This window comes from Amphiprion ocellaris, chromosome 2, assembly GCF_022539595.1.
Source record: "Amphiprion ocellaris isolate individual 3 ecotype Okinawa chromosome 2, ASM2253959v1, whole genome shotgun sequence".
NCBI lineage: Eukaryota > Metazoa > Chordata > Actinopteri > Pomacentridae > Amphiprion > Amphiprion ocellaris.
Window position 1 is genome coordinate 5695238 of NC_072767.1, and position 26606 is coordinate 5721843.

Genomic DNA, 26606 nt, shown 5'->3' on the forward strand with positions numbered 1-26606 from the left:
TTCCAAACAGAAAAGGTCCTTGTACAAGATTCTTTTGAGACACTGATATTTACAAAATAAACTGCTTAATTGGAGAGAAGTAGTTTGTCTGATATCTCAAAAATTGAACACAGTCAACACCAGCTGATGGCAGAAGACTGTTTTCCAGAGTAGACCCAAACATGACCTGCTTCATTGGCCCTTTGTACAGATTTGTGTCTCGTTTTTGTCATTTTGTGTCTTGTTTTGGTCATTTTGTGTCTCATTTTTGTCATTTTTTACAAAAAATAAAATAGTAAATAATAATAGAGATATAACTGTGTTTTGGCACAGAGAAGCGGTTAATATTCCATCTAAAATCAGTCTGAAATTGATAAAACTTTACACCAGTTTCTGCTCGACCATCTGGAATTTGCCTCATTTTTTACTGCATAAAATCTGGATATTTCTAAAGATATTTGTGCAGTTTTGGTTTGATAGATCAAATACTTTCCAAGATACTGCTGCCATTACAGTCGCTCCAATTCAAGTTGTAGAAATTTCAGTAGCAGAAAAATTTTAAAGGGAAATAGTTGAAAAACGTCCTTAAAATATAAACAAAAGGTGAAAAGCATAAGATGAAAATGCAAAAATAATAGAAAATAAAATGGAGAAAGCACATTTTACGAGGAAAGCATGCAGTGCCGTAAACAATAATAACTGTAGCTGTGTTATGGCACAGAGAAGTGGTTAATATTCCATCTAAAATTTATCTGAAATCATCAAAATTTTAAACCAGTTTCTACTCGATCGTCTTTAATTTGCCTCATTTTTTAAAAAGCATAAAATTTGTGAAGATAAAATATTTTCCAAGATGCTGCTGAAATAGTTGAAAAACGTCTTTAAAATATAAACATAAGTAGAAAAATATCTGCATAAAATGTAAGAATGTACATTTTACTGGGAAAGTATAGTGTCATAAATAATAATAATAATGCTACAGTTGTGTTAATACTCCAACTAAAATCAAACTGAAGTCATTAGAATTTTAAAATAATTTCTGCTTGACCATCTGTGGTTTGCCAAATTAAAAATATAAACTGAGAACGTGAAATTTATAAAGATATCTGTAAAAATTTAGCTTAACTCTTTACATTTCTCCATGCTGTAGTTGAATATTTTGGAGTATTTTTATTTGCTTTCCATCAATATAACCCTGATATCCCAAGTGTTAATAATATGTGTTGACTTATGTCTGAATTACGACAGTAAGCTGATTAAAAGTGAATAAACCTAAAAAAAAAAAAAGATCTGGTTTCACATCTGCTGCTAATCAAACATGAATATGCAGTTTTTCTAATTTTGTGTCTCATTTTTGTCATTTTGCATCTCATTTTGATGATTTTGTGTCTTGTTTTTGTCATGTCTCATTTTTGTGATTTTGTGTCTCGTTTTTGCGATTTTGTGACTAGTTGTGATTTTGTGTGTCATTTTGATGATTTTTGTGTCTTATTTCTGTGATTTTGTGTCCCGTTTTGATGATTTTGTGTCCCATTTTGATGATTTTGTGTCTCATTTTTGTGATTTTGTGTCTCATTTTGATGATTTTGTGTCTTGTTTTGATGATTTTGTGTCTCATTTTTGTGATTTTGTGTCTCGTTTTGATGATTTTGTGCCTCATTTTGACGATTGTGTCTCATTTTGATGATTTTGTGTCTCGTTTTTGTCATTTTGTCTCATTTTTGTCATTTTGTGTCCCTTAATGATTAATTTGTGTATCGTTTTGAAGATTTTGTGTCTCATTTTTGTGATTTTATGTCTTGTTTTTGTGATTTTGTGTTTCATTTTTGTGATTTTGTCTCGTTTTGTGATTTTGTGTCTCGTTTTTGCAATTTTGTGTCTAGTTGTGACTTTTGTGTGCCGTTTTGATGATTTTGTGTGTTGTTTTTGTCATTTTATGTCTTGTTTTTGTCATTTTGTGTCTCGTTTTTTGATTTTTGGTCTCATTTTGATGATCTTGTTTTAAGTACTATCATAAATTGCTTAAATGTGCAATAAACCTTAAAAATTTTAAATTGTTTGTTTTTTCACATATCTTTCGAAATACAGCAATTGCATAGCCGTATCCCTCAAATTTGTAAATGTAAAAAAGTTGCACAATATCCTTTGGAACCACAGGAAATTTATTTGGAGTCTGTACATAGCTTGATTTTTGAGATATGGTCAATTTCGTAACCTGTTGGAAAAAAACTAATTAATTAACATAAGAGACATTAAAAATATATATATAATTTATATCCTCCAGGTCAGCAGGTGGCGCTGTCTTTAGACTCCAGGGTCCCAGAACCTGCAGCTCCCTGTGTGTCACATGATGCTGTGTTTTCCGGAGGGCCGTGAAGGCAGCGTGTCAGTGGGAGTGGGTGAGTCTGCCATAGACCGTCTGCTAGCTGTTGCAAACCTTCCGCTCGTTTTCTGCCTCAAACCTGCGAACCTGGCAGCGGGTTTTCACATTAACGGAGGTTTTAAACGGAGATCCGGTAACCGACGGGCTGCACGTCCGGTTCTGCTCCGGTCCTACCGGTAAATCTGGGATGGAGAACTAACGAAGCTGCAGCTTAACGTGAAGAAACGCCGTGATGCTGGTAAAGATCAGTTTATTCTCTAAATAATGAAGTTGTCTGTGTCAGGATTTATGCAGATCATGTATAAAAGCAGGTTAATTATGGAGCAGATGGATCTCTGAGGGGATTTAATGTTGAAAACTAAAACCAAAAGACGGAATTTAACTTTAAATATAGATAAATATACATATATAATCTGCCTCCCATCACAGCTTCATCCCGACTGAACCTACAAACATGGAAATAAACCAGAAGCTGCAGAATCAGGACATTTAATGCAATAAAACCAGGAGAGTCAAACTCATCTTAGTTCCACATCCAGCCCAGTCTGATCTCCAGTAAAACCAGTAAAACCACAACATAATAACCTTTAAATAACCACAACTCCTAGTGGTTCCTTTGTTTTACTGCAAAAATGTTCACATTTCAGGAATTATGTTTTTACTAAACATCATCAACAACCTGAAATTTATGAAGAAAAATAAATTCAGTTTCATCAACATTCAGCCTCAGTTCATCATTTCCACATTACAACTTCCAGATCACAGAGTGTAGACAAAAGAACACAACATTTAGTCATCTGGAACTGAACCATAGAGGATTTACTGGAGGATCAAAAGTCAGACAAAAAAAGACAAAAAACAACAAAAACAAGACAAAATATTACAAAATCGAGACAAAAAAACGACAAAAGCATGAAAAAAATGACAAAAAATGAGACATACGAAACAAAACAAAAAAGAGACAAAAATTTTGACAAAAGAGTTACAAAGCTGCAAAAAATGGACAAAAACGAGACAAAAAACAGCAAAACAACAAACCAACAGCACAAGCGAGACAAAAAAAACACAAAACAACAACAGCAATGCTCAAAACTATGAATAAAGCAAAACTCAAAATGACAAAAATAAGACGGAAAACAGAAGCGAGGCAAGAAGGAAACACAAAATGACAAAAACGAGAAACAAAACAACAAAGAATGAGACAAACAACACGAAACAAAACAACAAAGGTCCTAAAGGTCCAGACGTCAGGCATCGAACTGAGTCCAACCAGAATCATTTAGTTTAACAGTCCAGTAAAAGCTTCCTGTTACAGTTTTTCTCTATTGATAAGACACTGTTCCTGAAAAATAACACACATTTCCCAACACACTGCACACTATTTTATTTATTTCAACACAATTCACAAAGCACTGCACACTTGTGTCAAAAGCACACTTATTGTCAAAATCTGAACTTTGTTTTCAAAATTAAGACACACAAAGCAAAAATAGGACACTGCACTGCTAAATACAAAACACTCTTCTCTCACTGTGTTTTCACATGAAGTGTAAAAAAATGATACAGTCCTCAAAAATGACAACTTAAACACAAATGCATCCTATAAATGACTCAGAGGTCATTGCAGTGCCTGACTGTACATTATAAAATAAAAATAATGTTAGATAAAAAACACAGCACTGTATTGTACACTGTACAGTCTGCAGATATTTACACCACGTCTGCATCAATTCTTTCAGCCTGGTCAGACCTCAGGACCTCATCAACATCACAAACTGTGTTTTCTCTGGAAAGAAAGACCTAATGTGTCTGATCCATCCCTGACATAAATCAACAGAAACATCACCACATGCCAAGACCACTGATAGATAGAGATTTTCCTGAATGTATGGCTGCTGCTCATATACCTTCCACCTCCATGTAGAGAAGAATTCTTCTATAGGATTCAGAAAGGGAGAATATGGCAGCAGAAAAACCACAATAACTTGAGGGTTCGTATTGAAACATTCCTGAATCAATAGTCCTCTATGAAAACTAACATTGTCCCAGACAACAACAAAAACAGTGTCTTCTTGCCAACGCCCTGCTGCACCATGTCAGTAGATCCTCTAAGTCCATCTAGGAAAGTCAACAAATGCTGGGTGTTTTATAGTGTGCAGTTCATTGGTAAAAGTGTTTTCAGTTCTGACCTGTTGTGTCTTAATTGTGACAGCAGTGTTGGAACAGTGTCCCAGTTCTGCTTCCTAGTGTTCACTTTTTGAAAAATGTGTGCTATGAGTGAAAAAGTGTGTTCAAATGAGCAAAAAACATGTTCAGTCTTTTGCAAAAAGAGTGCAAGAGTTTTGGAAACCGTGTGCAAACCATGAATAGTGTCCAAAATTTGGACAGCAGAGTCCTGTCTTTGAGAAATGTGTGCAGTCAGTTGATGGCTGAGTGCAGTGAATAGAATTTAGTGTTTTATCAATTGAGAAAAATTGTAGAAGATAGTTTTTACCACAGAGTGAATCCTGGTTTCTCCTTCCATCGTCTAGAATAGTTCTGACCAACCACCTACCAACTTAAAGTTTACCCAGAATGAGAAGTCCCGGTTTAGAATAGACACAAAATGACCACAAACAGTCAAAAATTTACCACTAAAAGACTAAAAAACAGCTACAAATGAACACAAAACTACCACAAAGAAACACAAAAACACTCCTGACAGTTTACAGCAAACGCACTTTTTCAAATTCTGAAGTTCTGACACTCAGAAATGATGGAACAAGTCCATTAAAAGTGATAAATCTGGACCCACCTCTATGGACTTCAAGGACCTGGAACTCTGGGAATATTCTCAGTATAAAGGTAGAACTCTGATCATTGATAAAGTTACTGGAGATGAAGAACCAGATGTTCTGAGGAGGTTCTGGAGGGAACTGTAGTCCTATTGGGTTGAATTTTTTTGTGCTGAAGTTGAGTTTTTGTCACAATTTCACCTGTTTTGTGGTTATTTTCGTCCTTTTTGTGGTGATTTTGAGTATTTTTCCTGGCATATTTGAATCTTTCAGGGTAGTTTTGGCTCTTTTGGGGTGATTTTGCAAGTTTTTTCTGTCACATTTTAGTTTTTGTGGCAGTTTTGGTACTTACTGAGGCGATTTTGCTGGTATATTTGAACCTTTCAAGGTAGTTTTGGCTCTTTTGGGGGTGATTTTATGTGTTTTTGTGGTAATTTAGGCTGTTTTTGTTGAAATTTTGTGTGTTTTGTGCCCAAATTTTAGTTTTTGTCACAATTTCGCCTGTTTGGTGGTAGTTTTGGTCTTTTCATGGTAAATTTGGCTGTTTTTGTGGTGATTTTCCATGTATTTGCTGGCATATTTGAACATTTTAGGGTAGTTTTGGCTCTTGTTGGGGTGATTTTGTGTCTTTTTGTGCTGATTTTTTTTTTATTTTTTGTCGCAATTTCACCTGTTTTGTAGTGATTTTGGTACTTTTTGTGGTGATTTTGGGTGTTTTTCTTGGCATATTTGAATCTTTCAGGGTAGTTTTGGCTCTTTCTGGGGTAATTTTCCAGCTTTTTTTGGTTATCTTAGTTGCAATTTTTGTCAAACCTCAGTTGTGTTATTCCCAGTATGAAGGTAGAACTCTGGTCATTAATAAAGTTACTGCAGATGAAGAACCAGATGTTCTGAGGAGATCAGGATGAAGGTTTCTTTGCAGATTTGTCTGATTTTCTGTTGAGTTATTTTCTGTGCATTAAGTCTGGAACTAAATTGAGTATTTCCTCTACCAGGATGCTGTTTGCTGCTCCTGAACTTTGACTGGACCAGGATGGTGGACATTTTCCTCTTCACGCCTCCGTTCTCCTGACAGCAGCAGCAGCGATGGGCTTCTTCAGGCAGCTGGTCAGAACCATGGGTCGGATCAGCACCTTCAGGTCCTACCAGTTCCTCCTGCTGCTGGCCGCTGCTCTCGCCGTCGTGGCGTTTTACTACTTCGGCTCGGAGAGGCAGAACTTCTCCAGCACCACCAAGCGGATCAAGCAGACCCAGGCAAGCCAGAATGCCAACCGGAATGACGCCGACCTCACCCTGGACACCCGGCTGTCCGAACCAGCCCGGTCCGAGGAGCAGGAGGGCAGCGAGCGGCGGTACCACGCCCTGATGATGTTCACCAAGGTGGACAAGAGCCGCAGCCTGCAGGACAAGTTCAGGGTGGCCATGCTGTCCATGGTGGAACACGGAAGCTTCCTGGAAGGAGAAGTTCTGGTGCTGCACTTTGTGAGCGACCAGGCCAGCCGAGAGCTGGGAGAAAAGATGCTGCAGGAGCTTCTGCTGGACGCCACGTTCAAATACGAGGTAGGAGAATCCAGTTGATGGTAACCATCTTCAATCATAGGAGCTTCAGCAGAAACCAACTGGACTTCTCTGGAAGACGTTTAACGTCTAACAGGTCTAGGTGTTGGTGTTCATAGAGGTCTAGATGTTGGTGTTCATAGAGGTCCAGATGTTCATAGAGGTCTAGATGTTCATAGAGGTCTAGATGTTGGTGTTCATAGAGGTCTAGATGTTCATAACGGTCTAGATGGTGGCGTTCATAGAGGTCTAGATGTTGGTGTTCATAGAGGTCTAGATGTTGGTGTTCATAGAGGTCTAGATGTCGGTGTTCATAGAGGTCTAGATGTTCATAGAGGTCTAGATGTTGGTGTTCATAGAGGTCCAGATGTTCATAGAGGTCTAGATGTTGGTGTTCATAGAGGTCTAGATGTTCATAGTGGTCTAGATGTTGGTGTTCATAGAGGTCCAGATGTTCATAGAGGTCTAGATGTTGGTGTTCATAGAGGTCTAGATGTTCATAGAGGTCTAGATGTTGGTGTTCATAGAGGTCTAGATGTTGGTGTTCATAGAGGTCTAGATGTTGGTGTTCATAGAGGTCTAGATGTTCATAGAGGTCTAGATGTTGGTGTTCATTGAGGTCTAGATATTCATAGAGGTCTAGATGTTCATAGAGGTCTAGATGTTGGTGTTCATGGAGGTCTCGATGTTGGTGTTCTTCTTCTCTTGAGGACACTTAACACCTTCCAGAGAAGTCCAGTTGGTTTCTGCTGAGGCTCCTCTGATTAAAGCTTGGAAATGAATAAAATCTGGTGTTTTCTTGAAACACACTAGTTTTTGTGGCACACAGTGAGAATCCAGATGTTTTGCTTTCAAGTTTTTTGACTTAAAAAGTGATGAAAACAAGTGAAGCCTGTAAAAATAGAACTTGTGAGAGAAATTCCTGATTCCTTTCTCACCTTGGTGGATCAGTGAGTACAGAAAGGCTCCATCTGCAGTTCAGACGCTGTTAAACGATCTTACAAACACTTTAATATGCAGCATCCTGACTTGGATTAAAGTCCTGTTGGCTGTAGTTTCTGTTTTAACCATGTGAGGGCAGCATTGGTTCATCAAACTGAGCTCCTTTGAAGGGAAATCCCTCCTTTACTGTCTTCTTCTTGCCAGAAACCAGGATTAAATCTCCATTCTGCTGCCCCGTTTTGCCTCTTCTTTCGACTCCACAGAACAAACCATTGTAAACCAGATGACTTTATAAATTGTCCTCCACAACCGGTTTCTCTCAGGTTTCATTTAGACGTCAGGTTTCATCCGTCTGTTATTTCAAACCTCATCTTTCTGAACCTGCAGGTCAAACTGCATCCATTTGGTTCCATGTAAAGTTCTGGACGGGTTCTCTGTTAAGATCTGACTCTTGGTGCTGAAGTTGCTAATAGAGGAAGATAAAACTATAAAATCAGCAATAAATTCTTCTTTAACAAACGTGAAGTAAAGTTGGATTAAACTCCAACACCTGACTGGAATGAACCAAACAAATCAGTTTAATATGAAGATCGATTCCAGCAGTGACTTCTGTTAGAATTACATGAAAAATTCAAACATTTATTAACCAACAGAAACAACCAGAGAGACAAGCTGCAAGAAACAGCTGATCGACTGAATGCAAGAAGTTAAAGTTTAATAAAATACCTTGATACGAACCGATAAACTCCAGTCAGCAGAGTTCAGCTGCTCTTAGTAGAACAGAAAATGGTTTGGGAATTTTTAAGTGTTTATAGTATGGAGATAAAAATGATCCTTCCATCGTCTATAATAGTTCTGACCAACCTTCCAACATTGAAGTTTACCCAGAATGACCTTTTTAAAGTTTTCTCCATCAACATATCATCACCCTCCCACCTCTGTTCTTCACTATCAGGACTATGTATCAGAGGAGGCATAAAACCACCACAAAGAGACACAAAACCAGCCTTAAAGTTTACCCAAAATGTTTAAAGTTTTCTCTAGAGAATTAGTACCAATAATAGTCTTTAGACTGTGACACCTGGATGGATGTAAAATGAATCCAAACCCTTCTTGTGTCAATTTTGGCCCTTTTTGTGGTGATTTAGTGTCTCTTTCTGGTAATTTTGTCAATTTTTTGCAACAACGTTGAGTCCTTGGGGTAATTTTGCCGAGGTTTGTGTTCATTATGCATCTTTTTGTGCTGATTGTGTCTTTTGGTCGTAGAAAATACTCAAAATGTCTGACGACAGGTTCAGTGTTCAGACTGAGTTTCCTGGATGGATTTAAATTGATCTGGTGTCAGTTTTTCCCAGAACTCAGATGTGTTTTTTCTCCTAAATGTCATGTGTCTCTCTGCTGGACTGATGAAGTTCTGAGGCTCAGAAATGATGGAAAAAGTCCATTAAATTGATTAATGTGGACCCACTTCTATGGACTTCAAGGACCTGGAACTCTGGAAATATTCCCAGGATGAAGGTAGAACTCTGATCATTGATAAAGTTACTGGAGATGAAGAACCAGATGTTCTGAGGAGGTTCTGGAGGGAACTTTAGTCCTATTTGGTTGATTATTTTTGTGCTAAACTTGAATTTTGATTGCAATTTCATCCATTTGGTGGTCATTTTGATTGTTTTTCCTGGCAAAGTTGAACCTTTGAAGATAGTTTTGCCTCTTTTTGTGGTGATTTTCCATGTTTTTGCTGGCATATTTGAATCTTTCAGGGTAGTTTGGACTCTTTTTGGGGTAATTTTACATGTTTTTTGTGCCAACTTTGAGTTTTTGTTGCAATTTCACCTGTTTTGTGGTAACTTTGGGTGTTTTTTTTGGCATATTAAACCTGTCAAGGTAGCTTTGGCTCTTTTTGGGTGATTTTGTGTCTTTTTGTGGTCATTTTGTACGTTTTTGTGCTGAATTTGAGTTTTTGTTGCAATTTCACCTGTTTTGTGGTAATTTTGGTGCTTTTTGTGGTGATTTTGGGTGTTTTTGTGGTAATCTTCCAGCTTTTTTAGTTCTTTTAGTTGCAGTTTTTACCAGAAATCTGATCATTAGTAAAATTATTGGAGATGAAGAACCAGATGTTCTGAGGAAACTTTTCTCAGACTTGGTTGATGATCCAGTCGCTGCAGGATGTTTTCTACATGGTGTCTTCCAGTCCGGTGCTTCTGAACTCGCTGCTTTGAGATCATGAATCATGAAACATTGTTCAGTTCAGCCGCTGTTCCTCCACAGATGGGACGGTTCCTGCTGGAGGACAGTCAGGCTGCAGAACATGCCGTCTGCTCATCTGGAGGCCTTTTAATTATTTACTGTTCAGAAACACGAGGACGAGACGGAAGTTACGCAACAACTTCAGCAGATTCAGTGAGCTGCTGCCAGAGGAGATGCTCGTTACTGCTGACCGTCCTCCAGACAGACCTGCAGTCTGATAGTAACAGATGGGAATTAGAAGTGACATGTTTACAGTCCTGATCCACAAGGCGGGACTCCACAAAAAGTTCCACATCAAATCTCCACTTTCTTCTGTTAGCAACAAAACCTAAAACTCTGATCAGAGAAACCAGGAGTCAGACAGACGTTCCAACTTCTCTGGTCACCAGGTTTTAGGTTAGCTCTGCAGCATCAGTTACCATGGTGATCTAGCAGGTTTAAGGGAATATTCAGATCTCAAAGTAAATATTCGGATAGCACCATAATGACCGAATATTCAGATATTCGGGGTCCAGCCCTGCTAAAAACAGACACAAAACGACACAAAGTGACAAAAAAAAACTAAATAATGTCAAAAGCAAAAGACACAAAATGATAAAGACAAGATTCCAAATAACTCAAACAAGGTACAGCAACAGTTTGTCTAAAACAAATTAGCTTCTGCTGGAGGTCATTAAGCTCCTCAGAAGTCTTTGTCATAGTGCCCATTGTTATCTAAACTCCCACAGTGGATATTAATCTTGTGTATCAGTCAATAGAGATAATATGCGGTGGTGCTGCTCTGTATGTCACTGATATAAGAACTCTGTACGAATTGATCCAACTTTCTTACAATCATGAGATCTGGTTGGAAGTCATTAACCTCCACATTAGTCTTTGTCATGGTGCCCCGTTACTAGCTAAACTCCCACAATGCTCTCTGCTTGCTAACAATTACCAATACCAACCGACATTTATTGGTATCCATCTACGTGGACTCTAGTTGGACATCATTAACCTCCACATTAGTCTTTGTCATGGTGCCCATTGCTGCTTAACTCCCACAGTGGATATCTATCTTGTGTTTTAGCCAATAGGCGTGAAAATAGATGCTGCTCCGTATGTCAATGATAAAAGAACTGTATGACTTGATCCAACTTTTCTACAATCATGAGCTCTGATTAGAGGTCATTAACCTCCTCATTAGTTTTTGTCATGGAGCCCACTGCTGCTAAACTCCCACAATGCTCTCTGCTTGCCATCAGTTACCGATACCAACGGACATTTATTGGTATCCGTCAACGTGAACTCTAGTTGGACGTCATTAACCTTCACGTTAGTCTTTGTCATGGTGCCCGTTGCTGCTAAACTCCCACAATGCTCTCTACTTAACATGAACTGTACACTGAGTGACTCATAGGATAACCTTAACAGGATAACGTTTGGATGAGTGACTCATCCAAGTCCTGGAGATCATAGGAGCTTCAGTAGAAGATGTGTCTCTTTTCCTAATGAGACACAAAATGACAACAATGAGACACAAAATGACAAAAATAAGACACAAAATGACACACAATGAAAAAAATTTAACACAAAAAGATGAAAACGAGACATAGAATGACACAACTGAGACACAAAACAGCAAAAATGAGACACTAAACGACAAAAACGAGACACTGACAAAAACGAGACAAAATATTACAAAAATGAGACACTGACAAAAACGAGACAGTGAAAAAAATGAGACAAAATATTACAAAAATGAGACACAAAATGACAAAAACGAGACACAAAATGACAAAAATGAAACAAAGCAACAAAAAGAGACACTAGATGACAAAGACAAGACAAAGCAACAAACACAGGACACTAAATGACAAAAACAAGACACAAAACAACAAAAACGAGACACAGTGACAAAAATGAGACACTAAATGACAAAAACAAGGCAACACAACAAAAACGAGACCGAAAACAACAAAAACGAGACACTAAATGACAAAAAACAAGATACAATGCGACAAAAACGAGACAAAATATGACAAAAACGAGACAAAACAATGAATAAAGCAAAACACAAGATGACAAAAATAGGACAAAAGACACGAGCGAGACAAAAAGGAAACACAAAATGACAAAAGTCAGACAAAAAAAGACAAACAACAAAAACAAGACAAAATATTACAAAAATGAGACACAAAACGACAAAAAGAGACACAGGAAGATCCTCCACCTGGTGGAACAACCAGGAACTACAGCTGTTCTACAGTACCTGAAGTGTGTATTATTGATTAAAATGGTGTCAGATTGTTACTCGTATTGGCAGATAGTAAATATTAAATTACTTAAATTGGATCAAAGGCATCCTTATCACTAATCCTAACAGTTCTGGTTCCTTAGCCCACCCCTCTGATGGCAGGTTTTTATTTAGGAGTCTACATTCAACTGTTAAATATTCTTTGCAAACCTCCATCTTTTGTGTTTGGATTATTTCTGTTGGTTTGATTAAAGGTTGATTCTCTAATGTTCTCGTCTTTAAATCCAGTTTCTCCTTTAATTCTCGTGGTGGCAGTAAAACACAGATCGCACTTTGAGTTGTTTTTTTAGTCGTATCTGCAGAGAGAAACGCAGAAATCAGAGCTTGTAAGTCTTTACAGTTTCCAGACTTGTTCTTTCCAATGAAACACATTTATATTAGCACCTGATTATAGGAAATGAAGCTGGAGTTCTAGTGAATTAATGCCCTTTAAACGCATTCTACCCTCCTCACTGATTTATGTGCCATCACATCACATTACCAGCAGCCGTTCAGGAAGTCTGATTAAAACAAATGAACCGAAGCTTAGTTTAATCCTGCAGGAATCACTGTTGGTCCACTAAAGGACGTTCAGTCCACTTTATAATACAGCAGCCATGTTGTCCAGGTTTAATCTGAGGCCTGCAGCACACAGAATAAACCAACTTATTTTTGTTTTAATGATAATCAGTTCTTACTGTTCTGTTTCTTCTTTAGTCTTCTTCACTAACATGAAGCTGCTGCCTCAGAAGCAGAACAAGTCAAAGTTTAATGTCATTAAATCCGTGCAGCCATTTTATGAAGCATTGTTTGGATTCTGATCTTCATAATCACGCAGCCCTGTTTTACTAAAGTTCCTGAAGTTGAATCATTCATGTAAAACTGAAACTGCTTTTCAGTCGATTAATATATCGACTATTTTGCAAATTAATCATCAATATCAGCGATTTCAAACTCATCTCATTTCAGGTTCCACATCCAGTCCAGTCTGATCTCCAGTAAAACCAGTAAAACCACAGCATAATAACCTGTAAATAACCACAACTCCTAATGACTCCTTTGGTTTAGTGCAGAAATGTTCACATTTAAGGAATTATCTTTTAACTAAACATTATGAACAACCTGAAATTCATGAAAAAAAAATAAATTCAGTTTCATCAACATCCAGCCTCAGTTCATCAACGACAAAATACAGACAAAAAACAACAAAATATTACAAAAATGAGACAGAAAATAGCAACATAACAATAAACAATCTAGTATTTTACTTTCTGATCAAAACAACTTGTCATGGTCTAGAAATGATTTTAAATTTATAGTTTTACTAATTTACAATCTGCAGTTAATGTCTTCTCTGGAATTTTTACACTTGGAGAACCAGACTGGACCACATGTTTCACCCCTCTGACCTAAACGACTAATTTCCTCTGAAAAAGAAAAAGCGAAGTCATCATTTCATTGAGGTTCATTTTATGGAGACAGTCTGTGGTTGTGTGATGCAGCTCAGGAAGGAATATAAACAACAAACCTTCACTCAGCAGCTGCCAGATTTACTTCCTGTTTTTCTGCAGTTCTTGGCTTCTCGTACTGACATGACTCGGCCTTTCCCTGCAGGTTCTGTTCCATGACGTGGCGGTTCTGACCCAGAAGCTCTTCCCCATCGTGGAGGCCATGCAGAAGCATTTCAGCGCCGGTTCTGGAGCTTATTACAGCGACTCCATCTTCTTCCTGTCCGTCGCCATGCATCACATCATGCCCGACAGTAAGACCTGCAGCCCTTCCTCACCTTCAGCAGCTGCTTTACTGTTTAGAGGAAACAAACAGCAAAGTGTCGCTTCTATAGAGGAAAACAATAAAAACCTTTAACAGGACAATAAATCAGTAACTGTACTGTACTTTCATCACATCGGTCAACCAGAATCAGCCGACCTGCTCAGAATCAGCACAATTTTTATCTACAGTCTACTTTTTATTGTTTATAGGAGTTCTGACCAACCAACATGCTGATATGAGCCTTAGAAGTTCCCCCAGAATGCACTTTTTAAAGTTTTCTCCAGCCCCATATCATCACACTGTCAGGACTGTGCAGTAACTGTGGTAGTTTTGGTCAGAGGAGACACAAAACGTCCACAAAAAAGACTAAAAAACAACTGTAAACAGACATGAAACGACCACAAAGAAACACAAAGCCACTCTTGAAGTTTTCACTGTTCCCATATCATCATACTTCCACCTCCGTGCTTCACTGTCAGGACTATGCATTCACTGTGGTAGTCCTGGTCAGAGGAGACACTGAACAACCACAAGTTATTCCACACAAAATGACCACAAAAAGACACCAGATCATTAGAAATAAACACAAAACCACCATCAAAAGTTAAAGAGTTAAAAGTTATTAGTAGTTTTGTGTTTTTCAGGAGTAGTTTTTTGTTTTTTGGGAGTAGTTTTGTGTTTTTCAGGAGTAGTTTTGTGTTTTTTTGGGGTAGTTTTGTGTTTTTGGGGGTAGTTTTGTGTTTTTTGGGAGTAGTTTTGTGTTTTTTAGGAGTAGTTTTGTGTTTTTTGGGGGTAGTTTTGTGTTTTTTGGGAGTAGTTTTGTGTTCTTCAGGAGTAGTTTTGTGTTTTTTGGGGTAGTTTTGTGTTTTTTGGGGTAGTTTTGTGTTTTTTGGGAGTAGTTTTTTTTGGGAGTAGTTTTGTGTTTTTTGGGAATAGTTTTGTGTTTTTTGGGAGTAGTTTTGTGTTTTTTGGGAATAGTTTTGTGTTTTTTGGGAGTAGTTTTGTGTTTTTTGGAGTAGTTTTGCATTTTTGGGGGTAGTTTTGTGGGTTTTTTTGGAGTAGTTTTGTATTTTTTGAGAATAGTTTTGTGTTTTTTGGGAGTAGTGTTGTGTTTTTTGGGAGTAGTTTTGTGTTTTTTGGGAGTAGTTTTGTGTTTTTTGGAGTAGTTTTGCGTTTTTTGGGGGTAGTTTTGTGGGTTTTTTGGAGTAGTTTTGTGTTTTTTGGGAATAGTTTTGTGTTTTTTGGGAGTAGTTTAGTGTCTATTCTAAACCAGGACTACCACAGTGAATCCATAGTCCTGACAGTGAAGAACAGAGGTGGGAGTTTGATGATATGAGGCTGGAGGAAACTTTAAAAGGTCATTCTGGGTAAACTTTAAGACTCATATCAGCATGTTGGTCAGTGGTTGGTCAGAACTATTAAAAATGATGGAAGGATCATTTTTACACACAGAAGATACCAGAATCACTCTGTGGAAAAATCATTTCTAAAACCACATTTTGTCTTCAGACTGAGACTCCTGGATGGATTCAAAACTGACCTGGTGTCAGTTTTTAACAGAACTCTGTGTTTTTCATTCATCAGAAATGTCACAAAATGTCGTTAAAGTTGTCCAGAACAACACAAAAGTCGTCTCAGATTTCTCAATATTTGTCAGAAGTGGCAAAAAAAAACTGTAGGAAATGACAAAAGAAGTCCAAAATTACACCAAATTGTCCTAAAATTATTCAAATTTGTCCCAAAAAAAAAAAATGAGAGTAAGAGGCTCCAAGAGGGTGATTTTGGCTCTTTTGGAGAAAATTGTGCAAATTTTTTGGGCCAAATTTTACTTTTGTCGTAGTTTCACCTGTTTTGTGGTAATTTTGGTACTTATTGTGGTGATTTTGCATGTATTTGTTGGCATATTTGAACATTTTGGGGTAATTTTGCAAGTTTTTGTGTCGAATTTCAGTTTTTTTTTGCAGTTTCACCTGTTTAGTGGTAATTTTGGTACTTTTTTGTGCTGATTTTGCATATTTATGCTGTCATATCTGAATCTTTCAGGGTAGCTTTAGCTTTTTTGGGGTTATTTTCCATGTTTTTTGTGCCAAATTTGAGCTTTTGTCACAATTTCACCTGTTTTGTGGTAGTTTTGGTCTTTTTGTATGGTAAATTTGACCATTGTGTTGCTGATTTTGCGTATTTATGCTGACATATTTGAAGGTAGTTTTGGCTCTTTTTGGGGTGATTTTGGAGGTTTTTTGTAGTAATTTTAGCGATATTTGTGGGTATTTTACATGTTTTTTGTGCCAAATTTGTGTTTTTGTTGCAGTTTAACCTGTTTTGTGGTAATTTTGTTGCTTTTTTTGTGGTAAATGTGGCCATTTTTGTGGTGATTTTTACATGTTTTTGCTGCCATATTTGGACGTTTCAGGGTCGCTTTGGCTCTTTGGGGGTAATTCTGCCTGTTTTTTGTGCCAAACTTGAGTTTTTGTCACAATTTCGCCTGTTTTGTGGTAGTTTTGGTCCTTTTTGTGGTGATTTTGGGTGTTTTTGTTGACATATTTGAACCTTTCAAGGTAGTTTTGGCTTTTTTTGGAGTGATTCTTGTGTCATTTTGTGGTAATTTAGCCATATTTGTGGTTATTTACCATGTTTTTTGTGCCAAATTTGAGTTTTTGTCGCAGTTTCACCTGTTTTGTGGAAGCTTTGGTCCTTTTGTGGTGATTTTTCTTATTTTTGTGTTGATTTCGGGTGTTTTTGTTGGCATATTTGCATCTTTCAGGGTATTTGTGGCTCTTTTTAGGGGTAATTTTGCCTGTTTTCGTTGCTAAATTTGAGTTTTTGTCACCATTTCATCTGTTTTGTGGTAGTTTTGATCCTTTTTGTGGTGATTTTGTGGTAATTTTGGTCTTTTTTTGTGGTAATTTGGGGACTTTTTGTGGTAATTTTGCTCCTTTTTGTGGTGATTTTGCATATTTATGCTGACCTATTTGAAACTTTCAGGGTAGTTTCGGCTCTTTTTGGGGTGATTTTTTTTGTCTTTTTGTGGTAATTTTGTAATGCCATGTGTCTCTGCTGGACTGATGAAGTTCTGAGGCTCAGAAATGATGGAAAAAGTCCATTAAAAAGTGATAAATCTGGACCCACCTCTGTGGACTTCAAGGACCTGGAACTAAAGCTTTGTGTGAATGAAATCCTCGTATTTCTAAAGTTGTGCAGAAGCTCTTTGTCCTGCGGTGACTGTCTGGTGTGACTTCTCTGAGACGTTGGCTTCTGTACGGCGGTGATGCTGAAGCCCGGCAGGTGGAGGCGGTACGGCAGGTATCTGATGGACACGTGGCCGGCTGCAGAGCTCCTGCAGAGCGAGGCAGGAAGGAGGTGTTCCGTCGCCTCTGCCCACATTAGAGCCCCCCATGTCGGCCGTGACCGATGGCAGCGATCCCCTCCGGCGGGTTTCTCTTCCGTCCACAGAAGAACCGCAGGACGTGGCTTTGGTGTCTGAAACACACATGAGGAGTCCGTCTGCTGCTCACCGGAGGTTTAAAGTCTACGTCTGGATGCACCTCCAACATTTGAGTTCAATAAAGGATGGAATCAAAGCTTCATGATTATTATTATCTTTGAGGAGCATGACAGGAAAATATCATCATCTAGTCCAGGGGAGTCAAACTCATCTTAGTTCCACATCCAGTCCAGTCTGATCTCCAGTAAAACCAGTAAAATCACAGCATAAAAACCTCTAAATAACCACAACTCCTAATGGTTCCTTTGGTTTAGTGCAGAAATGTTCACATTTCAGGAATTGTCTTTTTAATAAACATCATGAACAACCTGAAATTTATGAAGAAAAATAAACTCAATTTCACCAACATTCAGCCTCACTTTATCATTTCCACATTACAACTTCCAGATCACAGAGTGTCGACAAAGGAACACAACATTTAGTCACCTGGAACTGAACCATAGAGGATTTACTGGAGGATCAAAACCACAAAATCAGAGGAGTCATAGGAGTCTTGGTGGCCTCCCTCACTAGTCTCTTTCTTGCCCCGTCTCTCAGTTTTTGAGGACGTCCTTCTCTAGTCAGATTTATGTAAAAGTTAAATAGACGATGATTCTGTGTTAGCACCAATAAAACAGGAGAACTTAAACAGTGGATCAAGTCTTGTTTTAATCACTCTGTGGTTTTAGAGACGTTTCCATTCATTTTGTGTTTGTTTCTTCTTTAGTTGTTCTTCTATATGTTACAGTGAAGGAGTTAAAGATCATAGATTTTTTTCTGGTTCTGAGTTCTTCTATAAAAGGTTCCAGAATCCAACATTTCACAAAGTGTGTCATTTTAATGGGACTGACCTTTATTCATGGTGAGGGAGAAGCTGATAGAAGGTTTTCATCATATTTTTATTGTCAAACCGGTGTGTGTGTGTGTGCGTGTGTGTGTGTGTGTGTGTGCGTGTGTCTGTGTGTGTGTGTTAGCGCCTCACGTTGTGTTCATCAGACGCTTATTGATCGTCCACATGTGTCTGCTGTGTGTCCGAGTGGTCACACGTTTCTATTTAGAGAACGCTTTCATCTGAGCCGGCGTCACGTCTTAAAGGGAGCGTGTTCTGCAGAGCACAGACATACATCCGTGTTCTCCGTCCTTGATTGGCCTGTTTCTCTGCAGCGTTGTCGTTCAGCGAGCAGACAGGGAACATCGCCTCTGATTAACGAGAACAAAAGTGGCATCCGTGAATAGCAGCTGTAGGTGGGAGGGAAGTTTGGACGTCCTCTAACTCGAGAACTCTGTGGTTTAATCTGCAGAATTCAGAGGAGGAACGTTGTCTTCAGTGTGAAGCACAGAACACAGGCCAAACAAAGCCCTTAAAACAGTAAATATATGGGGAAAAGAACGTGTCTGTGAGGTCTGTTTGATTTTTATTAGGCTTTAGGAGTTTAGATAAATGAACCACAGCGCATTCTAGTTTCAACTTTGAAAGATTGTTTTTCATTAAGCTACACAATAATACACAAAACAACCAAAACGAGACACAAAATGACAGAAACGAGACACAAAGTGACAGAAATGAGACACAAAATGACAAAAATGAAACACAAAATGACAAAAACAAAGCACAAAATGAGACAAAATGACAAAAACGAGACAGAAAACGACCAAAACAAGACACGAAATGGCAAAAGCGAGACACAAAATGACAAAAACGAGACACAAAATGACAAAATGAGATACAAATGACAAAAACCGAGACACGAAATTACAAAAACGAGACACGAAGCAACCAAAACGAGATACAAAACGACCAAAACAAGACACAAAATGACAAAAACGAGACACAAAATGAAAAAGACAAGACACAAAATGACAAAAACTGAGACACAAAACGACAGAAACAAGACACAAGATAACAAAAAGGAGACACAAGGTAAACTCAGAACTGTTCCTAAGATGCACCACATTACACTAACACAACACACTTCAGCTGTTTACATGAAACTCAACACAAACATAGTTAGCTTAATGCTACGTTAGCTTCAGGCTACTGCTGAGCAGCTAGCTCGGTTAGCATCGCTAATTCACATTAAAGCTAATATTTACTGGATGCTGACGCTCTTCTCTGGTCAACACACACACACAAATAAACTCCAACATCTGGAGTGCATGGCACACATTATATCAGACACTAAAGCTGCATATAAAGTGCAGTAAAACCGGCACCAATAAGAAAATAAACATTAACTGACTGAACTATCAGAGTCCTTTCAGTGTCTGCTGGTAGAATCACTTCACTTTAGCTGTGCTAGGAGCTGGCGTCCGGCAGGAATCAGGTACTGACTGCTCACCTGGACAGAAAGCCCCGCCCAGAGCCATTTGACTGACAGCTCAGTCCATCAATTAAAACGCAAAGACTAGTAGGAGTCGTCAGTAAATGATGAAACTACTGTGTAGACTTGAGGAAATATCATTTTGTCAAGTATTTATTAAAATTCCAACACTGACAAGTCCACGGACCAGAATGAAAGCATTCATGTGGACAAATGGCTTCCAAACAACATTTTCACACCGTCCGTCCCGCAGGAGGAAAGCTAAAAGTGAACAATGGAAAGCTGCAGTAATTAATGACGAGCTTCCTGAGCAGCTTTTATTTCCCCTCCAGAGGTCTCGACATGCTGGGACCTGAGTCTCTCCTATAACACTGGGGTTTATTTTCCACCTTTGGTAGACGTGTTGTTGGTAATGGGACTGGAGGTGTAGGAGATGGATTATATTAAGATTAGACTGTTTCATCAGAATAAACTTGTTGTCTTTTAGGTTTAGTCAACATTTTCCATGAGGTCGATTAAAAACAACTTGCTATTGGTAAACTCGAAGGAATAAAAGTGTTCTGTCCTCTTCTGAGAGGTTCCACCGTTATATATGTCAGTTATAAATGCAGCAGGAACGTCTGAGGATACACAAAACGACTAAAAAGAAACACAAAATCATCATAAAAAGATAGAAAACAAACACCGAGATACACAAACTGACCTCAACCAGGACTACCACAGTGAATGCATATTCCTGACAGTGCTGTGATATGTGGCTGGAGAAAACTTTAAAAAGTGCATTCTGGGTAAACTTTAAGGGAGGTTTTGTGTTTTTTTTGTGGTTGTTTTGTGTCTTTTTGTGGTCAGGAGCACCACAGTGAATGCATAGACATGACAGTGAAGCACAGAGGTGGAAGTGTGATGATATGAGGCTGGAGAAAACTTCAGACTTTAAGGGTGATTTTGTTTCTTTGTGGCAGTTTTGTGTCTCTTTGTGGTCGTTTTGTGTTTTGTTTGTGGTTGTTTAATATCCTTCTGACTACCACAATGATTGCATAATCCTGGCAGTGTCTGAGGATAAAACAAAATACAAAACAACCAAAAAGAAATGGAAATCACCAACAAAAGATAAACACTAAGATACACAAATTGAACCCAAAAGGATGCAAAACAACAGTGAAGCATGGAGGTGGGAGTGTGACAATATGAGGCTGCAGAAAACTTTAAAAACTGCATTCTGGGTAAACTTTAAGGGTAGTTTTTAGTGTTTTTGTGCTCATTTTGTGTCTCTTGTAACCAGAAGTACTGCAGTGAATGCATAGTCCTGACAGTGTTGTGATATGTGGCTGGAGAACACTATAAAACGTGCATTCTGGGTAAACTTTAAGGGAGGTTTTGTGGGTTTTTTGTGGTTGTTTTGCGTCTATTTGTGGTCAGGAGCACCACAGTGAATGCATAGACCTAACAGTGAAGCACGGAGGTGGAAGTGTGATGATATGAGGCAGCATGAGTCCACAAGGTGTTGATGACATTCATAGTTGCAGCATGAATGTCTGAGGATAAACCAGAACACAAAACAGCCAAAAAGAAATGCAGAATCACCACAAAAAGACCGAAAACAAACACGTAGATACACAAACTGACCTTAAAAGGATGCAAAACTACCAGGAGCACCACAGTGAATGAATAGTTCTGGCAGTGAAGCACGGAGGTTGGATTGTGATGATAGAAAGTGGAACTCCTGAACTGAACCCAACAGAACCTTTGTCATGAACAACACCATAAATACAACGGCTGAACATCTCTTCAGAAGTCTGTGGATTCTGGTGTCGTCAAAAGTAAAGGTGGACCTGCAAAGTACTGGAGACAAATCAAGGATTAGAACGTCTGTAATGAGATTTAGTTTGCTTGAGTTCCTGCTGTGGTGTCTGTAGTTTAAATCTAATAAATACTAAACAGGATGCACTCATCTCTGTTGAATAACGTATAAAAGCATCTCATCTGTTTGCCGGTTGGTGCTTGTGATGAAGGACTTTGTGGTAAACAGTTATTTAGACTTAATGAGGCTGAAGATGGATTTCAAGTGATCTCCTTTAGAGAAAACAACACTGCGTGTTTTCAGCTGAATGATGGTAAAAGCAGGAAAACAATGTCCTTTACAAACAGGCTGTAAGTGCTCGCATCAAGACTAGTATTAGGGCTTAATGAGGTTGACCCACTTCTGAAAATATGTGATGTTAGATAACAGTGTCCCTGTTGTTGTTGCTGTCTGATGAGTCCACGGCCTCCGGCGGCTCTTAGTCACTCTAACAACATCATTCCCGCAGTAAATCTTCAGCACCTGCACCAGATCCACTTACATCCCAACCTTTCCTATGAATCCGTCTATCTATAGCAGCTGGAAATCAGGAAACCTAGTTTCATGTTTGACCAGAGTGAGGCTCATTCTTGTCAAAACACACTTCTGCAGTTCATCTCAGCGACAATAGACCTCTAAGTGTATTTAAAGCTGCTTTCTCATGTCCCCACAATGTGTCTGTTAGTTTTTCAGGTCAAAACACCTCAAAGACGGTACGATACAGACAATACCAAGATCATTTTACCTTCGTATGACACCAGAATCATCACCTAGACACGATTCCTTCTGTGTCATTTTCACATATAAGCATATTTTAACACGTGCAAAATGAAAAATTAGTTGTGGTATTTTGAATCAGAGCTACTCGTTTACTTTCTGTCAACAATTATCCTCAAAAGTTTTACTTTATCACTTTGTATGGGGGGTAATTCAGTGGCCTCAAGTCATCACACTCTGTTCTTCACTGTCAGGACTATGCATTCACTGTGGTAGTCCTGGTCAGAAGAGACACAAAACCACCACAAAAACACAACAAGACCATAGACTAAATCTGATGTTTGTTCATTTCTCTCTATAATCAACTGTGATCATCAGTATTATGGGATGTATCATAGTGTGAACAGTTTAAAGTCCTAGAAACAGACCAGAGAAAACTTTAAAAAGTGACTTCTGGGTAAACTTTAAGGGTTGATTTGTGTTTTTTGAGCGTAGTTTTGTGTCTATTTGGGACCAGTAGTACCACAGTCAATGCATAGTCCTGACAGTGAAGAACAGAGGTGGGAGTGTGATGATATGAGGCTGGCGAAAACTTTATAAAGTGATTTTTGGGTAAACTTTTAAGGCTGATTTTGTGTCTCTTTGTAGTCACTTTGTATCTGTCCTGACCAGGACTACCACAGTGAATTTATAGTCCTGACAGTGAAGCATGGAGGTGGAAGTGTGATGATATGTTGATGAGAAAACTTTAAAAAGTGCATTCTGGGAAAACTTTAAAGGCTCATATGAGCGTGTTGGTAGGTGGTTTATCAGAACGAGTCCCATTTTAACCTAAAACAACCATGTTTTTCTGCAAATGTAGGTGGCAAATATGGAAATATTTGAACAAAAAAAAAGTTTGCTGCTGCTACGACAACCTGCTGCTTTTTCAATGGTAAAACCAAACGTGTTCAAGCTTTAGGAATACTTTAGGACAGAGGTGTCAAACATGTGGCCCGCGGGCCAAAGCTGGCCCGTGGGAAGATTTTGTAATTTGTTATTTGTTTCATGACTAAATGTTGTGTTCCTTTGTAGACACTCTGTGATCTGTAAGTTGTAATGTGGAAATGATAAACTAAGGCATATTATTGCTGAATATAAATATATTTTTCTGAAGAAACTTCAGGTTTTTCATAATGTTTTATTCATTAAATGTGAACATTTGAAGAAAATATTTTTTGCACAAAACCAAAGGAAAAATTGGGAGTTTTGTGGGGCAATATGCTGTAATTTAACTGGTCCGGCCCACAGATTGGGCTTAATGTGGCCCTTGAGCTAAAATGAGTTTGACGCCCCTGGTTTAGGATGTGATGCAGCTCCGACACATGTTGGCTCCATTTCTGATTGTTGTTCTTACAGTTTCTCACAGGTAGAAACACTTTTACACACTACAGAATCCGTCATCTTCACAACCAACTCATACCTTTAACCGTTGTTTCGTCCTGTGGGTCAAAATTGACCCGTTATAAAGTTTGAAAATGTGGAAAAAATATATATTTTCACACTGAAACTTCTGATGTCCACATTTTTTACATTTTTGGGAAATCTTTGAACATTTTTTGGTGGAAAAAAATGAAATGTTTAAGAACATTCATAAAAAAAAACAACCAAAATCCAGTGAAATTCACTGGATTTTGGTTGATTTTTTATTTTTTGTGAACGTTCTTAAAGAAAATACTGATACATATATATGTAATCACTTTGATATTTTTAGGAGTTTTTTTAGAAGATTTTTACTCATTTTTTGAAAATATTTCCTTGCCAAATTTAAGGGAAATTTTTTAAAATAATACTTTTAAGGGCAACTTTTTTTTAATGATGATGATGTATTTTCATAGTGAAGACTTCCACATTTTTAAAATGTTTGGAAAATTTTTGAACATTTTTTAAAAAAAAGAAATCTTAAAAAATATATTTCTTTAAGAACATTCAGAAAAAAAATCAACCAAAATCCAATTTTGCTGGATTTTGGTTGATTTTTTTCTGAATATTCTTAATGAAAATATCAAGTTTTACTGATATATATGTAATCATTTTAGATATTTTTAGAATTTTTTGTGAACTCATTTACTTAAAAAAATGTACAATTTTTATTTTTAATTTTTTTTATTTTTTACATTTTTATTTCTTGGCAAATTTGAGGGATTTATTGATTTTTTTATTTTTTTTAAATAAAACTTTTAAAGGAAATTTTTAAGGAATCATTGAATTTTCTTCCTGAAGGTTTTTCAAATTTTCAGAAATTTGGGGAATTTTTTTGCTGAATTTTTGGATTTTTTTCAGACAAGGAAACAATATTTTTTTGGTGCCCGTAAATGAGGACAACAGGAGAGTTAATAACTTTAGATGTAAACGTAGTAAAAATACTCTTGAAATCACGTGGGAGCTGCTGCTTCTGAGCTTTTCCGACCAGCTAGTGTAAAAATATGCCGTGATAAAAACCGCCGGCCCCACGTTGACCTTCACAGGACTTTGTGTTGAGTCACCGGTCCCACATCAAACCCACAACATCACAGTGTTGTAACAAGTGCAGAAGCTCTTCCTGCTCAGCTCGCAGCAGCTAAGCCCCGGCAGAGCCAACAAACGGCGCTGGTCACGCAGGGATTACTGCTCCTCGCCGCTCTGTTTCCACAGCCGCCCCGCCATTGTGATGCTCGGCTTCCTTGTTGTTAGAGCTCCCAAAACAGGTCGCTGCTGAGTCGTCCTTTTCCCTCGCTCACGTCGACACAAACCGCCGTCTGGATGTGTTCATATCTCAGCCGTGACTGCAGACGGGTCACATCCTTTGTTGTTTTACTTTTCGGTTGCTTGTGTCGTCGTGATTTTCCCAGAAATGATGCTGTCGGTGCCCCAGTTAAACTACAGAGAAGACAAACTATGGATTGTAAATTAGTAAAACTATAAATTTAAAATAATTTCTAGACCATGACAAGTTATTTTGATCAGAAAGTAAAACACTAGATTGTTCAATGTTCTTTTGTCGCTTTGTGTCTCATTTCTGTAATATTTTGTCTTGTTTGTTGTCTTATTTTGTCATTGATTTTTGTTTTGTCTCAAGTTTTTGTCATTTTGTTTTTTGTTTTTGTCATTTTTTGTTTCCTTTTTGTCACGCTTGTATTTTTTATCTTATTTTTCTCATTTTGTGTTTCACTTCATTCATTGTTTTGTGTCTCGCTTTGTATATTTTTTTGTCTCATTTTTGTTGTTTGTCCATTTTTTTGGCACTTTGTAACTTTTTTGCCTATTTTTTTGTCTCTTTTCTGTTTTGTTTTGTGTTGTTTGTCTAATTTTTTGTCATTTTGTTCTCGTTGTTGTCATTTGTCTTTTCTTGTCCAACTGTTGTTGTTTTGATCATGACTAAATGTTGTGCAAAATGATGCTGTTGGTGCCCCAGTTGGTCCTGCATCAGATTTCAGTTTTCACTCCAGTTATGAAAGAAGTTTGTAACAGCTGATTGCAAGATATGAAGGTTTTGTGTCACTTTATTGTCATTATGTTTTTATTTGTGGTTGTTTTGTTTATTTTCAGACCAGTAGTACCACAGTGAATGCATAGTCCTGACAGTGAAGCACGGAGATGGGAGTGTGGTCAGACAGAAAATGCATTCTGGTAAACTTTAAGGGTGGTTTTGTGTTTCCTTTTCGTCATCTTGCATATTTTTATGGTCATTTCATGTCTACTTTGTGACTTTTTTGTGTCTATTCTAAACCAGGACTACCACAGTGAATGCATAGTCCTGACAGTGAAGCACGGAGATGGGAATGTGATGATATGTGGTCAGACAAAAAGGTCATTCTGGGTAAACTTTAAAGCTCATGTTGGTAGGTGGTTGGTCAGAACTACTACAGACGATGGAAGGATCATTTTACACATATTTTGGTTGTGCAGTTTAACAGAAACTTGTTCAAAAAGGTTCAAAAGTCGTCCTAAATGATGCAAAAGTTATCCTGAATGACTGAAAATGTCACAAAAACTGGTTTAGAATGACTCCAAATGTGTCTAATGGGATAAAACTTGTCCAAAGGAACCAACATTTGTCCAGAATGACACAGAAATAGTCAAAAATGGTCAAAAACAACTTGAAAAACGTCCACAGTGATATTTAAATCCTTTCAAATTTGTCGAAATGAGTATTTTTGACAATTTTTGGTCATTCTGGAGAAGTTTTTGTCATTTTGGGCAAAAATTTAGTAATTTAGGCGATGTTTCTGATTATTTTGGGTGAGTTTTGGGGTTATTTTGGACATCTTTTGACTCATTTTGGACAAATTT

The 26606-nt window shown here is 37.8% G+C and overlaps 1 protein-coding gene across 2 annotated transcripts in view; it reads left to right on the forward strand.

Annotated features, from left to right (window-relative positions):
• Positions 1-2355: 2355 nt before the first annotated feature.
• xxylt1 (xyloside xylosyltransferase 1) overlaps positions 2356-26606 on the forward strand; it is a 49779-nt gene continuing 25528 nt past the window's right edge. For both annotated transcript variants that reach the window (XR_008599690.1, XM_055005055.1), the window contains exons 1-3: positions 2356-2600; positions 6132-6696; positions 13775-13922. Coding sequence is in view for 1 of the 2 variants with exons in the window: in XM_055005055.1 (XP_054861030.1) it covers positions 6223-6696; positions 13775-13922 (622 nt within the window). In the remaining variant the exon portion in view is untranslated. The remainder of the gene's footprint in view (positions 2601-6131; positions 6697-13774; positions 13923-26606) is intronic.